General features: G+C 46.3%; 2 protein-coding genes across 4 annotated transcripts; one reads left to right on the forward strand and one right to left on the reverse strand.

The window, feature by feature from the left end:
- Nucleotides 1–9: 9 nt before the first annotated feature.
- LOC6727313 (leucine-rich repeat serine/threonine-protein kinase 1) lies at nt 10–9277 on the reverse strand. 3 transcript variants are annotated; one of them, XM_039295639.2, is made up of 12 exons: nt 9140–9277; nt 8972–9086; nt 8116–8275; nt 6796–8055; nt 4863–6740; nt 4317–4802; nt 3872–4247; nt 2732–3811; nt 2136–2663; nt 1245–2077; nt 754–1186; nt 10–695 (listed from the first exon to the last, which is right to left on the reverse strand). In XM_039295639.2, exons 2-12 carry the CDS (start codon nt 8988–8990, stop codon nt 474–476), a joined length of 7275 nt encoding a protein of 2424 aa, XP_039151573.1. In that variant the 5' UTR covers nt 8991–9086; nt 9140–9277; the 3' UTR covers nt 10–473. The 3 variants fall into 3 exon arrangements, with proteins under 3 accessions (XP_039151573.1, XP_016033846.1, XP_016033847.1); XM_016175701.3 differs by having other exon boundaries at nt 8972–9080; nt 9140–9263; XM_016175702.3 differs by lacking the exons at nt 8972–9086; nt 9140–9277 and adding an exon at nt 8341–8444.
- A 568-nt stretch (nt 9278–9845) lies between these two features.
- Nucleotides 9846–15646, forward strand: LOC6727314 (phosphatidylinositol 4,5-bisphosphate 3-kinase catalytic subunit delta isoform). Its single transcript, XM_016176344.3, has 8 exons — nt 9846–10060; nt 10888–12823; nt 12886–13092; nt 13327–13914; nt 13972–14278; nt 14338–14508; nt 14577–14696; nt 14760–15646. The coding sequence occupies exons 2-8, from the start codon at nt 11079–11081 to the stop codon at nt 14886–14888; spliced, it is 3267 nt and encodes a 1088-aa protein (XP_016033848.1). The 5' UTR covers nt 9846–10060; nt 10888–11078; the 3' UTR covers nt 14889–15646.
- The last annotated feature ends 551 nt before the right edge of the window (nt 15647–16197 follow it).

Raw genomic sequence — 16197 nt, forward strand, 5'->3', positions numbered from 1 at the left:
TGCTGCAAGTTTTTATTAAAAGATTTTTATATTTCTAAAGCTGATCTGCGGAATGTAAAAAATGTCGTTCTGTTACAAAACAATAAAGAATAAATAAAACAATTAAAATATTTTTTCGTTTTTTATGATCGGGTAAACTGTTTGCATTTTCGTGCTAAAAATATTGGTAAATAACCCTCAAGTACACCACAATAAATTGTATATTGTATTAAAAAAAGAGCTGCGTAACATTTTTAAATAAATAAATAAAAATAATAAAAAAGCTATGAGATATAAAATTCAAAGGTAATAGATTGCACCTCCAATTTGTCAAGTAAAGCATAATATCGGCATTAATTTTACATTAAATTGGACAGGAAATAAATAGTCTTCAGCGAATATACCTCATATGTATCTAGCACCTTCTTAACAAGTTTGTGTAAGGATTTTTGGATTATTAAATACGTCAACAAATACTTCGAATGAGATCGAATTTAGGTCCAGTGCTTGGCGCGCCACAGCAGGCAATGAATGTGATTATCCACATCCGCCGGTGGCACGGATTTGGCTACACCATGTGTCGGTGTGCTGACGGCAGAGCTCTTGGTGGATGACTCTGCGGAGTCCACATATCGAGAGATCAAAGAGCGATATCGTCTTCCGATCGTGGCGATCAGCGGAACATTGTCTTTAGAAAGGGTTATTATAGATTTGATCTGTAAGGGAATTGAATGTCAGTATATAAAAATAAAACGCACGATTCGAGAAACTTACCTCATTTTCATAAGGTCGGAAAACACTAATGGGGCGCAGGGTCTGCAGTTCGGCCACGATTAAGCAACCCCAGGTCGTCCCAATATACAGTTCTGAATTGTGAGCCGCCAGTGCCGAAATCTGGCATTTTATAAGGTTCACATGCTCATCAATCGCAATACTTTGCAGAGACTCAGAGCAGGGCAGCAGCTTTGAGCAGTCCAGCTTGTTTTCTATCCGTTTGGAGATAACACCCCACTGGTACACCATACAACCGGGATACAGACAACTGAAGACATGGCTGTCATTGCTGCACATTCGAGCCACCTTGACGTCCTCGATGAGATTGGGTTCCTCGCTGTGGCATAAAGCCTGATGTCCCGACACTCCGTTCTCGTTCAACGGAAATACATTTATCTTACCCGCAATTTCGCCGCACCACAATTCATAGGTTCTATAGGGAGCACACTTTAGATTTAAGTAAATATTAGGTTATAGATTTGTCAGCTTACCCATCCACAAGAACGGAACAAGCGGCGTGCAACACAAAACCAGAACAGATCTCCGTAAGCACAAAGGAGCCCTCGGCAAATGCGCAATTGCTGGGCATCTGCGTGGCGTCAACCAGGAACACCCGACCGTTATGCGTTCCGACAGCCACGCGCGCTATTTTCTCCATGTAGACTAGACTGATCACAGCTGACTTAATGTTGGGATCGAGCATGTAGGAAAATAGGTGGGCATAGGTGGATGTGCTATAGGCGTGCAGATTGCCGGAAACGTCCCCCATCCAGATGGCGTCTCCTACCAGGCAGCAGCACAGCATGTTCATCTTGGGCAAACGTTGGGCAGAGCGGGCACGTGAATTTGCCCCGTTTTCGGGTGTCTTGGGCGGAGCAACCTGTGGCTGCGGAGAACAACTGATGCTGTTGCACTGCAGTAGGCTACCCGAGGTTGTGCAGTCTAAAATATCAATGCGAGAGCCGAAGGAGGGTAGCCACAGTTCGAGGCCACATCGTTCATCATCGCCCACACCAACAAGCGACTGGAAAACACCACAAACAATTTTCTCGCTATGCGGCATGGCAACGACATCCAGGAGGTGGATGCACTCCGGTGCACTCAGTATGGAAACAATCTGACTTGCCGTCGGTCTGCGACGAGGCTGTTCGTGCCAACACAAGACCATAAGATCCAAACAGCAGGTTGGAAACTGGGTTTCCCTTTGAGTCAGAGCCGGGCGACTACCTTCCAAGATGCACTCTTTAATAGACTCGTGGCCCTCAAAAGGTTGTCGTAAACTGATATTCTCATATATGAACATTCCAAATGAGAAGCAGTCCACCTGACAATAAAGAATCGATAAGCCATATGATTTATATGAAGTAAATAAATAGACATACCTTTTCAGTATATTCCTCCTCACCATTGTAGCGTATGATCTCGGGAGCCATAAAACCCTCGGTGCCACCAAATCCTTTAGCCCCACTTGGAGCGGTTTGCCGGCTAATTCCGTAGTCCGCAATCTTTATGTGCACAAGATTGCGGGGACTGTCTTCCGTGTGTGGTTGTGGGAGCTCCCAAACGAGGACATTTTCAGACTTTAGATCGCGGTAGATGATTCTTCTGCGATGCAAATACTCGATTGCTCGAGCTGCCTGCAGAACTAGTGTCTGGAAAGTATGTGGTCCCATGTGGGCGCCGCTGCGGCGGTAATGCCGGAGCAAAGCGTCCAGACCGCCTAGAGGAGCTAGTTCCAGAACCAGAGCTAATGGTTTAATGCAGATCCCGACCAAGGGTACAATATTTGGATGCTTAAGAGTTAGAAGCACTGCCAGTTCCTGACGGGCAGTGCAGTATGCCTTGCAAGAGTGCTGCAGTGGATCCCGGTCCCATTTGCCGACAGCTACCTTGAAAGCCATCAAGGCGCTCTAAAATAGAAAGTTCAAGAAACAAATAACTATGAATTTCAGTACATTCGTTAATTTGTAGTACTCACCTCTTTTGCCCGAGCTCCGGGTGGCACTGGCTGAAGCATTTTCATTGCCACCGGCTTAAAGGATCTGGCGCCCCTTACCTTGCAATTAGCTTTAAAAACGAATCCAAAAGCACCTCGACCAAGCAACGATCCCTTGATGATACACTCGCTTGGAATAGTGTGCTTATCAGGAATATCGGCAAAGATGACGTCTGGCGCAAGCTGAGCCATAGACTGTTCAAGATGAACAGGGCAACTGATCTTGCTTTGATTATAAACGGACAAAATGCACTCCTCAATCATCCAGGCATAACACACATTTGAGTTATCAGGCAAGTGATAGCCGGGATGACCATCAACTGAAGTGTTGCGCGAAGAACCGGCTGAGTCGGGACCCACGCCCGAGTCGGCGTCCGATCCAGCTCCCAAAGAATCCTCCGATCGGCGTTCCCTCCGTGCTGTGGCGTTTAAATAGGCAGAGAACACGTTTAAAGCACCATCCTCTCCGGGATCACCTACACCGTGCAGAAAGTATGCTCCCGCTCCACGCCTACTACTTCGACTTGGTCGGTTGCAACCCACTGGAGGCACTTCCCGATCAGACGGTTCGTTGTTCTGCTGCAGCTGCAACTTCCACAGACAGCGCGGACATAGCACCAATCGAGTGATTAGGAATCGACCCTCGGAAGTGTGCACAAACCGCGTTCCCAATGAAGGATACCAATCCTCTAAAAGCAAGTCAATATGATCCACTGTTAGAGCCAAAAGCTTGGCCACCTGAGACATGTGCGGACGAATCTCGGCCAGTAATTGACGTTCATTGTCATCCACTTCTTGCGATATGTCCACTTCATAGAGTGGAAAGTAAACTTCCAAAATGCTAGAGGAGCTGAGATTTACATCGCTCCAGATACCATCTTGTTTCAGCTTAAATCGGTTGCCATCAGTGCGGAAAGGTTGCGTTCGCTCTGTCTTCTGAAAGGGTACTTCCCAGATCTTGAATATTAAGATAGGTCCATAGTACAGTGCTAAACCTGTCTGCCAAAGATTCCACTGGGTGTCCTGCTCCAACGATGTGCGTAGATCAAAGTCCGCGTACATCTAGAACAAAAAAGATTGTACCTAAAACTTAAGAAGATTAGTAAAAAATGTTTCACTTACATCTTGCGAAGCCATATAAACGCCACGAATTGCTTCGATTATCTGTTCATCAGCTAAAATCCGTGTGATTAATCTTGACCAAAACCCAGACGGGAAATAAGTCATCAAAAGGATGCGTCGCAACCCTTGGCTAACCGATGCAGAGGAAGATGATGAAGAAGGAGCTGACCTCTGTTCGTATATTAAATTATTTAGATTTACTTCTTGCGATACAGAGCAACCCAAACTACGGCCGCGAGACCGTTGCGATAGCTTAACCGTGCTTCCTGAATTGGGAGTAGCTGCCTCCTGCGAAGGCAGTAAGGAGGGTATAAGTAGAGTTCTTGAATCCCACGTTAAAGCGACCTCAAACTTGTTAAGTAGACTGACAATGTAGCTTAAAGAAAGAAATTTTAATTAATACAAAATTACTTTACCGCATAGTTATGCACACTCATTTAAATACCTTCTGTTTCCATTTCCTTTAACCTGCACACTTCGAAACAACATCTGGAGATCATCCAGTTTCATCACGCCCGTGGGAGCAAAGGGATTGATCTCCCGCACGGTGACCACATGAGCCAGCATGTCGCAAAGCCACTGCGGGTCCAGAAAGTAGTAGTCCCTCAACGTAGCATCGTCATAGTGCAAAAGAACTCCATTTTCGTGGCACCATGTAGTGGCCTGCTGCAGCTCAGCGGCATCCCGGAAGCTCTTATAGTTGTGCAACCGCATCTGCTCGGTGACCAAGCGCTTGTATTGTTCACCATCCAGGACGGGATCTCGCCCAGCAGCGCGCAGATTGCATGCAATCACATTCACAATATCCTCCAAGGCAATGTAGCTGGCGGGGATCTTTTGCAGTAGCATGGGCTCCTTGGAACCAGGGGATCGCAGTTGCATGGCGGTGTCGTAAATAATGTTGGCCAATAAGTGGATGTTGTGTAGGGTACTAAAGTTCAAAGCGGCATTTTTTAGACTTTGAAGTCATATTAATAATTCAAAAACTTACCGGCAACTTATTTCGATGGAATCAATCACCCGTGGCAGTCCGATTTTTTCCGCATCGGGAATGGCGATAAACTTTTCCCGAATCAATTGCTGCAGTTGCTCTGCCTTTTGGGGCGAGATAGATTCACCAACGGCATCAAAGTGTGTGCCCACAATGATTACGGGGGAGTTGGGAGCCCTCGCTTGAATGTTGCCAAGCCACTGCAGCAACTCCGCCAGACCCTTGTGACCGTCGCTGATGCGCCAGAGCACCAAATACAGACTCCGTTTTGACAGAAAGTACTGATGTGTGGCGTAGTACTCCTTCTGGCCACCAAAATCCCAAGTACGAAACACCACTGGCCCGTGGGAGCCGGGTGCTCGCTTCCGTTTCTCACATATCCATGTTCCAATGTCCACTCCTACTGTAGAAATGTTTGCGCTAGAAGCGGACGAATGAGATCGTTGAGATCGAGATGTGCTGCGTGCGTGTCCCATTCGCTTGGCCCAATGATTTTCGCTGGCGCGCGATCGATGAGAGCCGGAGCTGGACCCTGAGCCCGCCCCCTGGCGCAGTAAGTCCAGCAGAGTGCTCTTGCCGATTCCAGCCACACCAACCACCATCAGTTTCATCCGAGCGTAGGGCTGGGCATCTTCGTAAATAGATTTAAGATATCCCACAATGTCCATCGTCTTGTGTTTCTTGCTCTCGATCATAGAGCGCAATGGCTCCTGCAGTAGACAACCGCGCGTATTGAGATTCCAAAGCCTCGACAGCAGTCCCAAGTGCGGTGGCAGTTCCGTGATGTTGACGTTACCACTAATATTCAGCACTGACAGACTACTTAGTTCGTGCAACGAGGCGGGAATCTCCTTCAGACAATTGTTGGTCATATCCAGCATAGACAGGTTGGGAAATATCACCTTAGACCGGTTCACGCCTACCACACTCCAATCGGCGTCCTCGCTCTCATTAAAAAGGGTTGTGGCGTCATCAGTTGATAGTTGGATGCGGGTAAGCAGATTGTCAGCCAAGATCAATGTGCGTAGTGACTCCAGGCGCAGATGACGCCTGTGCCGACAAACACTTTTTAACACCGAAGCGCGAAACGATGTGGCAGAGGAGCTACTGCCCTTTGAGGAGGCCGTCTTGTAGTCGTCATCCCGCCCCTCTGGTAGCTGGACACAACTGTAGCACAGTAGGTGCGGATCCGATTCAGTAATTCGCGGTAAGCTTGGCCAGCAGGATATCTCGTTGTGACTTAGATCCAACTGCTTAAGTGTTGCCGGGTAACTGGTTACATGTCCCATGGAACGCAGACTGTTATATGACATATTCAGCCGGGTTAGGTTTACAGCCAGACAGGGCAAAGCAGCGGGGATACTGGTGAAGAGGTTATTCGCTATATTTAAGCTACTTAGCTGGGAGGAGCCCACACCAGCTGTCTTTCCATCGCCCAAATCTTGTTCATGCTGCCACTTCATGTCATTATCGGTTATGTCCAAAGTAGCCGACCATAAATTGCGATGGGTGAGCCGTTGCTGAGTCACATTTCGCGGTTTGTTTGATGGCGGCTCCTCAAAAGATTGCAGATTCAATTTGTCTAGGCTGAGCAGCGAACTGCTAGTTTGCATTGGCGGCACAGGGAGATCCCGCAATAGGTTGAAGGCCACATTAAGTTCGCGCAGCTTGGGTGCACGCCACAGGTCGAAGGGAAGCTGTTGTAGTTTGTTATTTGAAACATCTAATATAGATAGGGCGGGTAGGTGAAAGATGGCGGCCGGCAGCGTTGTTAACTGGTTGTCCTGTAGAAAGAGTTCATCCAGTACCGGACAACCATATGTCTGGCCCATTGGTGCAGGTAGATCGGTTATTTTGTTTTGCGCCACATTTAAATACCTTAAATAAAAGACTTATATAATTCTTGATAACTTATTACTTTGTCTTTACTAACCTTAGGCTAACCAAATGGAAAAGCTCCTGTGGAATTGACGTGAGAACGTTGTGCGAGAAATCAATTCGCGTGATAGCTGTCAGAGCAACATCATTAAGTCGCGGATGCGACTGTAGCTTGGGATTCAGAAGCAACACACCGCTGACCATCCAGGGAACCCTTACAACAGACAACTGGACACTGGAGCCCATGCTGTGCCAGTCAATAATGGTTGGATTGTTGGGGAACATAGCGCTGTAAGATATGTTGCTGGTGGACGGCAAAAACACGTTCACCTCCACTGGTGTGGGAAGACCCTTCCTGTTGATCTTGTAGTCTGAGTCCGGATGGACTCGTCGGGCCAAAAGACGGCTCAGGATGGCCTCGTCGCCGCCTGTAATAGCCATTCCAATGGCCGTGCCATTATCGTCGCGGGCTCCATGCTTTAGCAAGAGATCCAACATAGCCAGCGACCTTTGCTTGCAGGCCTCTGCAATGGGGACATTACTGAGCCCATATATTTCCTCGCAACATTTCGGGTCGTTGTGATCCTCAACGGGCTTGGCTACAATATTCGGATTTGCCCCGTGCTGTAGCAGAGACTGCACCACGTCTAGGTGGCCGCCTCGAACGGCTGCAAGCAGAGCTGTTTCTCTCGCCGCTCCACATAGCAGATTCACGTTAATGGGACACCGTTGGCACTCGGTTGACTCTTGGGAAGCTAGGTCATCGGGTCCTTCTGACTCTCCAGATATGTGCAGCTTGGACATAATAGCCTGAATGCCAAATGAAATGCGTTTCCTGGTGGGTGTAATAGGAGTGCTGACCGAGCTGGCAGAATCGCCCAACGTACGCCGGCAATGGAGCTGCCACTTTAGAAGCACACCAACCAGCTGCTTGTTTCCTAGGATGCTGGCTATATACAGACTGGTCTGACCCGTCACATCATGAGCGTTGGCGTCGAAGGGGAGCCGCCATTCCCACTGGCCCTCCTCGTCGCGATATGTCTGGTAGAGGTAGTCAGGATAGCTGTAGCTGATAAGGAGTTCCAGCAGCTTGATGTGTCCATTGATGCAGGCGGCGTGCAGCGGCAGCCAGCGCTCCACAGTCGGCTGCTGGATTAGTTCTGGAAAACGGTCTAGCATCAGTCGGGCGATGCCCAAGTGACCGCTGTGGACGGCGGCGTACAAGGGTGAGTACTTGGTCACGGCATGGGAGCGACCATCCGCTCCAGCATCCAGCAATCGCTGTGTAATGCTCTCGTAACCAGACTGGCAGGCTCTAAAAGGAGACCGATATTAGTTTGGCTCAAAATTTACTAATTCTAAAAGACTTTCTCACAGGAATAGAAGGGTGTTTGCTCCTGAAGGAGCCATATTGACTATAATCTGACGCTCAGTTCCCAGAGCTGCCAGCAGCACCCGCACAGTCCGCTCATCGCCAGAGATTACTGCCGTTCGCAGCTCCCCGTGCTTGATCTGACGCACTTCCTCGCGGGCATCTGTGAAAGATAAGCTTTGCTTGGTTAAATAATACCCAGCACCTTTGGACTAAGCCAATTCCCACCCCGTATTGAGGATGCCTCAATGACCTCATCCACAAAGTAGTCGCAGGCTTCCAGAGCTGTTTCAGTTCCAGTTTTGGGCTGTTCCATGCTGAATTTCCAAGACATTATGTAACCCAAATCGGTGCGAATAAGCCCCAAAAATTAATTGGCATCGGAGATGATGACCGAACGCGCCGCTGGCAAAAACTGAACTGCGGAAAATCGATGGACACGTTTTTGTGGTCATTGATCCAGGCCGTATTTTGTCGCACTGCGCAAGTCGGAGCCCAAGAAGCGCGGCAACTGTTGCACTTGGTCAAGGATGTGGCATTGGGTGAGTGCGTGGCATTTGTTTTGATTTGTCCCTGCGTGGGTGTCGGATGGTCCAGTGGTTGCAGCGCACCAGTTGCTTCTGTGGGTGGTGGCTGTTTAAAAAAAGTTTTTGCGCGCCCACTTCCATTGCACCAAAGTCACCCTGTGCTCTTGCTTGTGTTGTTGAAAAACCAATAACAACTGGTTGGAGTTTTAATTGCACCACTAAGGTAATTTGCATAGTCAAGCGTGTAATGCTCATTTGCACTCTGACCGGGTTAAATATTGCGTAAAACTATCATATTGTGCATAATTTCACTAAAAGTTGTGTTATCTCACCTTCGTCAGAGTCGCTCATTGTTTTGGTTTGTGTACTTCACGAGATATTCAAGCCATGCATAGTATGTGTTAAATGGGCAGTATTTATGGTCCGATTGACCAGTAGCACCTATTACTGAGCCTTACTTGATTATTTTGCACATTTTGCGAAATTTTCACTTTGTTTACCTTTTTGTCCACAAACAGTGTGACCGCTGGATGTTTGCTAGAATATACCTCCTCATTTTGGCACGATAATTCTGTTAAGCGCTCTGTGTAAAAGATATATCGCAAGTGATTGCTGTTAATAAGTGTCGTAAGCAGGGGGACTCGTACTTTTCTTCAAAGATTAATACTAAATCATAATCTACCCACCTACAAACATTGATTTTTATGTCGATAAGGGTAAATTTAGAAAATAATGTAAAATGATTATAAAGGGTCGGACAAACATTTGGAAGACTCAACTATTTTTTTACCCATACGCATCTAACCATTTGTTTTCAAGTGGAATATTTGAAAAAAACGGATGCTGTAATATTTCCATTTCTAATAGCATATATAAATTCCAGGGATGCAGAACGAGATAAAGTGGTCCACGTTTCTGTTACTTTACACTGCTTGCCAACTTTCCAACAGTAATATCGATATTATTAAAATCAGTTAAGCAGCTTAAATCACTATCGACTGTTACTTGTTGTTATTATCTATATTCTATCTATCTGATAGGATTTGATTATTGGGTAGCGTCAATTGAACTTTATTTTGAAAACATGCAATTTCCTGTTATGACTGTTTACGAACATAAATTTTATAGCGGATTTATATTGTTTAATAGATGCTGATGCCAACTGAGACCCTTATCGATATTATAATCGAATGAAACACTATCGATATTAACCAGCACCAGCCCAGAACGCCCTGTGCCCAACAGGAGTCACCCTGTGGCTGTTAACGCTTAACAGCACGATCTCAACAATACAAATAAAAACAATTTAATATTCCTTAATCGAACACAAATTTGAGCCGATTGCACGGTGCGTTTAAAAAATAACAATAGCGCGGAATGGCCGACAGAGGCCAACTGGAGGTGCCGGTGCATAGAATCAAGTAAGGAGCAGAGCAAACTGCGCAGCTCACACCCAAAAAAAATGGCTATAGAGGCGAGGGCTGGCCAAAATGGAAGCAAAAAACAAAAACAAACGAGCTGCGCCACAATACAAGTGAAACTTTGATGAAAACTTACCAATCCGTGTGCTTTTCAAGCCTTTTCTGACCGTCTGCAATTTCCATTTTTGTGGCATCGCGACTTAGAGATGAGACATCGGTGCCGCGTAACTTTTTCCATACCCTTTCCGCGAATCAACTCCACCCGTTCGGTCATGGAATTTGAACACTCGGTTTTGAAATATGCCTTAATGGCTTAGATTTTCATTGTTGAAAACTTTTCTTTCAACGGCCATATCGAATTCGTTTTGGATCCTGCTTACTTCAGTCATTCAAGTGTCTAAAAATGCCAAAAACAACCATGTAAGGGCATTCATAGGTCGCCTTGGCTGACCCTGAATTCTTGTTTTTGTTTTCAAGTTGACCCCTCCCACCCCCAGCCAACAACTTATGACTGTGTGATTCATACTAAATAAAAGTCAGCGTTTTTGTTTTAATTAACAAGAACTGACGATTTAGAGGCTGCTTTTCTATTTTATCCCATGTGGTTAAGGGCGGTTAGAACCAACTCAGTTTTACGGTGCATCGATGGATGTTATCCAGATCTCTGATCATCTCGGTGACAAAGCCAAGGGGTCGCCTTCTTATCAACGGGTGGGCGGTTGATTTTTAGTAATTTCCGTAATTCGACACCAAAACAATTATCGGTACATATATCGCCATATGTTTTCTTTCAAGTAACCCGGCGCCACCTTCTGATTTATTCGCAGAGAGATTGGCGTGCTGATTTAAATGGAAAACTTTGAAAACAACAATCTGTTGATAAGGTAACCAGCGAAATGCGAGCCAACTAGCCTCCGTAGCCTGAAAGAGGCCACTGAAAAGCCTAACTAGGAGGAACTGGTGATCCTCCCGATCCGAGGCACCAGATCCGAAATCCGAACTCGAAGATCAAATAGTCATGAACATGATGGACAACAGGGCGTTGGCCTACGTGGCCCACCAGCCCAAGTATGAGACACCACCGGAAGAGGCGGAGCCGCCATGCATGCGCTTTTCGGTTAACCTGTGGAAGAACGAGATGCTGAACTGGGTAGACCTGATCTGCCTGTTGCCCAATGGATTCCTGATAGAGCTCAGGGTCAATCCGGCGAACACCATCCAGGTCATCAAGGTGGAGATGGTCAACCAGGCCAAACAGATGCCACTGGGCTATGTGATCAAAGAGGCCTGCGAGTACCAGGTGTACGGCATCTCGACCTTCAACATCGAACCGTACACCGACGAAACGAAGCGACTCAGTGAGGTGCAGCCGTACTTCGGAATCCTCAGCCTGGGCGAGCGCACCGACACAACGAGCTTTAGCAGCGACTACGAGCTGACCAAGATGGTCAACGGAATGATCGGCACCACCTTCGACCATAATCGAACGCACGGCTCGCCCGAGATTGACGACTTCCGGCTGTACATGACCCAAACTTGCGACAACATCGAACTGGAGCGCTCCGTCTACACCTGGCAGCAGAGACTACTCTACGAGCATCCGCTGCGGCTGGCGAACTCGACTAAGATGCCCGAGCTGATACGGGAGCGGCATCCGACCAGAACCTTTCTCATCGTCGTGAAAAACGAGAACGACCAGAGTACGTTTACGTTGTCGGTGAACGAGCAGGACACTCCCTTCTCGCTCACGGAAAGCACGCTGCAGAAGATGAATCGGTCGCAGATGAAAATGAACGACCGGACCTCCGACTACATACTCAAGGTGAGCGGTCGCGACGAGTACCTGCTTGGGGACTATCCGCTGATCCAGTTCCTGTACATCCAAGAGATGCTCTCGGACTCGGCGGTTCCGAATGTGGTACTGCAATCAGTGTACCGCCTTGAGTCCTATATCAACCACCACAACGAGCAGGCCATGGTAACCAAGCGTTTGCCGCCGAAAAAACAGACAGTCCACCCCCAAAAGGCAATCTCTTCGCTGTGGGACATGGGCAACTACTTTCAGCTGACGCTACACAGCATCTCCAATGTAAACTTTGACAAGACGCGCGCCCTCAAGGTGGGCGTGCATGTGTGCCTATATCACGGCGACAAGAAGTTATGCGCCCAGCGATCAACGGACTCCCCTAATGGCAACTTTGACACGTTCCTGTTTAATGACCTGGTGATGGACTTTGACATACAGATGCGCAACCTACCGCGGATGACACGACTCTGCATTGTGATCTTCGAGGTGACCAAAATGTCGCGCTCGAAGAAGTCGTCCAACAATAAGGACATCGCTCTGAAAGACGTCCCCTACAACAAAAACCCGCTGGCTTGGGTCAACACAACAATTTTCGACCACAAGGATATCCTGCGCACCGGTCGACATACGCTGTACACGTGGACGTATGCTGACGACATTCAGTCGGTTGAGGTTTTCCATCCGCTGGGCACCATCGAGCCCAATCCGCGCAAAGAGGAATGTGCGCTGGTGGACCTCACATTCCACAGCAGCGGAACCGGAACCGTGCGGTATCCCAGCGAGGATGTCGTATTGCAGTACGCTGCGGAGCGGGAGCAGGCCAATCGACTGCAACGGCAACTGGCAGGGCCAGAAAAGCCGATCAAAGAACTGAAGGATCTGGTGGCCAATTATACGGGACTGGATAAGATCTACGAAATGGTTGACCAGGACCGCAATGCCATTTGGGAACGGAGGTTAATATGCAACATATAAACATCCAATATTCTTTCTCTGTAGCCATCTCCTTTCCTTGCAGAAACGACATTTTGCGCGAGATTCCGGAAGAGCTGTCCATCTTACTACACTGCGTCTATTGGAAGGAGCGTGATGACGTAGCGGATATGTGGTATCTTCTCAAACAGTGGCCGCTTATTTCTATAGAACGCTCCTTGGAGCTACTGGACTACGCATATCCAGATCCGGCAGTAAGACGCTTTGCCATCCGGTGCTTACACTTTCTGAAGTAAGATACACGTTTTACCAGTTTAATGCTATTTCTTTGGTTAGTTATTTAATGGGATATTCCATTTAGAATAGGGATATCAGTACTGCTTGATAACATTCATTATACTTCCTTTAAAGAAAACATAATCAGTGCGCAAGATCGGTTATTTGCAAAATACCTTAGGTTATTTGCAAAATACGTTATATCGTGGTTTATCAAATTTTTATTGAATACATTTTTCTTTACCGACAGAGACGAAGACTTGCTCCTGTATCTGCTGCAATTGGTACAGGCCATCAAGCACGAATCGTACCTGGAAAGCGATCTGGTAGTGTTTCTGCTGGAGCGAGCACTGCGCAACCAGCGCATCGGCCACTACTTCTTCTGGCACCTACGCTCTGAGATGCAGACGCCGTCTATGCAAACACGCTTTGGCCTACTGCTGGAAGTATACCTCAAGGGTTGCAAACATCACGTGGCGCCGCTGCGGAAGCAGCTTCATGTGCTAGAGAAGCTGAAACAGGGATCTCTGATTGCCAAGAAGGGTAGCAAGGAAAAGGTGAAGACCATGCTGCAGGACTTTCTGCGGGACCAGCGCAACTCGGGGGTCTTTCAGAACATCCAAAATCCACTTAATCCCAGCTTCCGGTGCAGCGGTGTAACCCCCGATAGGTGCAAGGTAATGGATAGCAAGATGCGACCGCTATGGGTGGTATTCGAGAATGCTGACGTGAACGCCAGCGATGTGCACATCATTTTCAAAAACGGTGACGATCTCCGCCAGGACATGTTGACGCTGCAGATGCTGCGTGTGATGGACCAGCTGTGGAAACGCGATGGGTAAGCTAAAGTGCAGAGAGTGTATAAAGAATTTTATTTATCCTTGCACACCCGCAGTATGGACTTCCGCATGAACATCTACAACTGCATCAGCATGGAGAAGAGCCTGGGCATGATCGAGGTGGTGCGCCACGCAGAAACCATTGCCAACATACAGAAGGAAAAGGGCATGTTCTCGGCCACGTCGCCATTCAAGAAGGGCTCGCTACTCAGTTGGCTCAAGGAGCACAACAAGCCCGCCGACAAACTGAACAAAGCCATCAATGAGTTCACGCTCAGCTGTGCAGGCTACTGCGTTGCCACCTATGTGCTTGGCGTAGCTGATCGACACTCGGACAATATAATGGTCAAGCGAAATGGACAGGTGGGTGTCAACATGTTGATGAGTTTGGAACAAATTTTAAAGTGTCATTTCGTTTGCAGCTTTTTCACATCGATTTCGGCCACATTCTGGGCCACTTCAAGGAAAAGCTTGGAGTACGTCGGGAACGAGTGCCCTTTGTGTTGACCCACGATTTTGTTTACGTGATCAACAAGGGCTTCAATGACCGCGAGTCTAAAGAGTTTTGTCACTTTCAGGAATTGTGCGAGCGCGTACGTCTATCAAACCATAATCAAATGATGAATACATATAGTAACATGCATATTACTTACATTTGCAGGCCTTTCTAGTTTTACGCAAACACGGCTGCCTTATTCTATCGCTGTTCTCAATGATGATTTCAACGGGACTGCCAGAACTGTCCTCCGAAAAGGATTTGGACTACCTACGGGAAACTTTAGTGAGTCTAAGAGCACATTTTTGATTTAGGCCTAAGTAACTATGCGTTAAATTCTGTTTTTAGGTGCTGGACTACACGGAGGAAAAAGCACGCGAACATTTCCGAGCGAAATTCAGCGAAGCTTTGGCCAACTCCTGGAAGACTTCCCTTAACTGGGCCTCGCACAACTTCTCCAAGAACAACAAACAGTAAACAACAGACAACTACATCGACATCAACAAGCTGACAACAACAAGTCAGCGACATCTCCCAATCAAGCAAACCCACTCACCAAGTCTAAGTTTCTGCCTGCCCTTCCGAGCCTTTGAAACAGGCGTAGTACAATTTTGTATCCAATTCATAAAGTTCAAAACTATGTGTTCACTATGTTAGGCCGAGAACTACCCAATCGACAACCCCTCGATCCATAGCTGATAGTGTCGCTCCCACAAGTGCTCCAATATATACACCTTACTCTTAATTTGTACATTTCACGTTCACCCATTCTTGTAATTGTAATCATTTGTCGCCCCGCCCCCTCTCATGCAGTGATTCTTGATCCTAAAATTTGTTTTGTTGTCTATTATTCATTTGTTGTTTGAACACCCCGCACATGCACACACTGGCGCATGAACGTGCAAAAATTGTATCCTATTATGCTATATTAATTTAAGAGACATTAACTCTATAAGTTAAAATTAACGATTTTCTATCCCTACATTACGATTAATTGTGTACTATAATTTGTGTGTGCTTTTGTACCAGCAACCAAACCTTATCGTGTTTCCCGGTTTCATTTTATAATGTTCTCTAATATTTGTAACGTATTTTGTAAATCGCTGGATAAATACAATAAAACGAAAGAAATCAAATATAGAAACGAACGAATGTATACAATTAAAGCGAAACCAGAAAAATATAGATATATTATGTGCTTCTACGTTTACGATAGACCGCATTCGTCTCAATAACTAACGTCTTTTTCATGGGGAAATCGGATTAAAGTTATAGAAGATATGGTATGAAAGTTGATCATGCCCAACGCAAAGCTTTCGTAGATACGTTTTCGTACATTTAGTATAAGTTTTTATTGACATCAAGTATTCAGTTTCAGTATATATACCTATATAAAATATATTTCTTTAAAATTAATTTTGTTTCCGTTACTTTACACACACACTCCAACATCACGAGATGCAGTATCTTGAAACCCTTTGCTTAATTCATATATTTCACTTTTTGCCAACATTATTTTCGGGTTTGCGCACATTGTTCGACAATGCACATAGTTAGTACATGTGTTCGTTCAACAATAGCCACTCACTAAAACATCGATTTTTAAATTATAAACACTTCCGTTCAGTTAAACAAAAACGTCGTACACAGTACCGTTGTAAAAGTAAATTAATAGTCCCTAGACGCCTATCTAACTAACTAATCAGTAGGTAGTAGAAACCATATGGAATTTGTATGGAAATTGTATTTATATTTCTTTTTAATTTTCATTAACGCCTACTAAAAA

The sequence above is a fragment of the Drosophila simulans genome, chromosome 3R (assembly GCF_016746395.2).
Source record: "Drosophila simulans strain w501 chromosome 3R, Prin_Dsim_3.1, whole genome shotgun sequence".
Classification (NCBI taxonomy): Eukaryota; Metazoa; Arthropoda; class Insecta; order Diptera; family Drosophilidae; genus Drosophila; species Drosophila simulans.

Coding starts and splice junctions, on each gene's coding strand:
- LOC6727313 (XM_016175702.3), bottom strand. CDS start 8,428: ATGGAACAGCCCAAAACTGGAACTGAAACAGCTCTGGAAGCCTGCGAC. Junction 2,078..2,135: donor AGGAGGAATATACTGAAAAG/GTATGTCTATTT, acceptor CTTTATTGTCAG/GTGGACTGCTTCTCATTTGG. Junction 696..753: donor TCCGACCTTATGAAAATGAG/GTAAGTTTCTCG, acceptor ATTCCCTTACAG/ATCAAATCTATAATAACCCT.
- LOC6727314 (XM_016176344.3), top strand. CDS start 11,079: ATGAACATGATGGACAACAGGGCGTTGGCCTACGTGGCCCACCAGCCC. Junction 14,279..14,337: donor TGGTCAAGCGAAATGGACAG/GTGGGTGTCAAC, acceptor TTTCGTTTGCAG/CTTTTTCACATCGATTTCGG. Junction 14,697..14,759: donor ACTACCTACGGGAAACTTTA/GTGAGTCTAAGA, acceptor TTCTGTTTTTAG/GTGCTGGACTACACGGAGGA.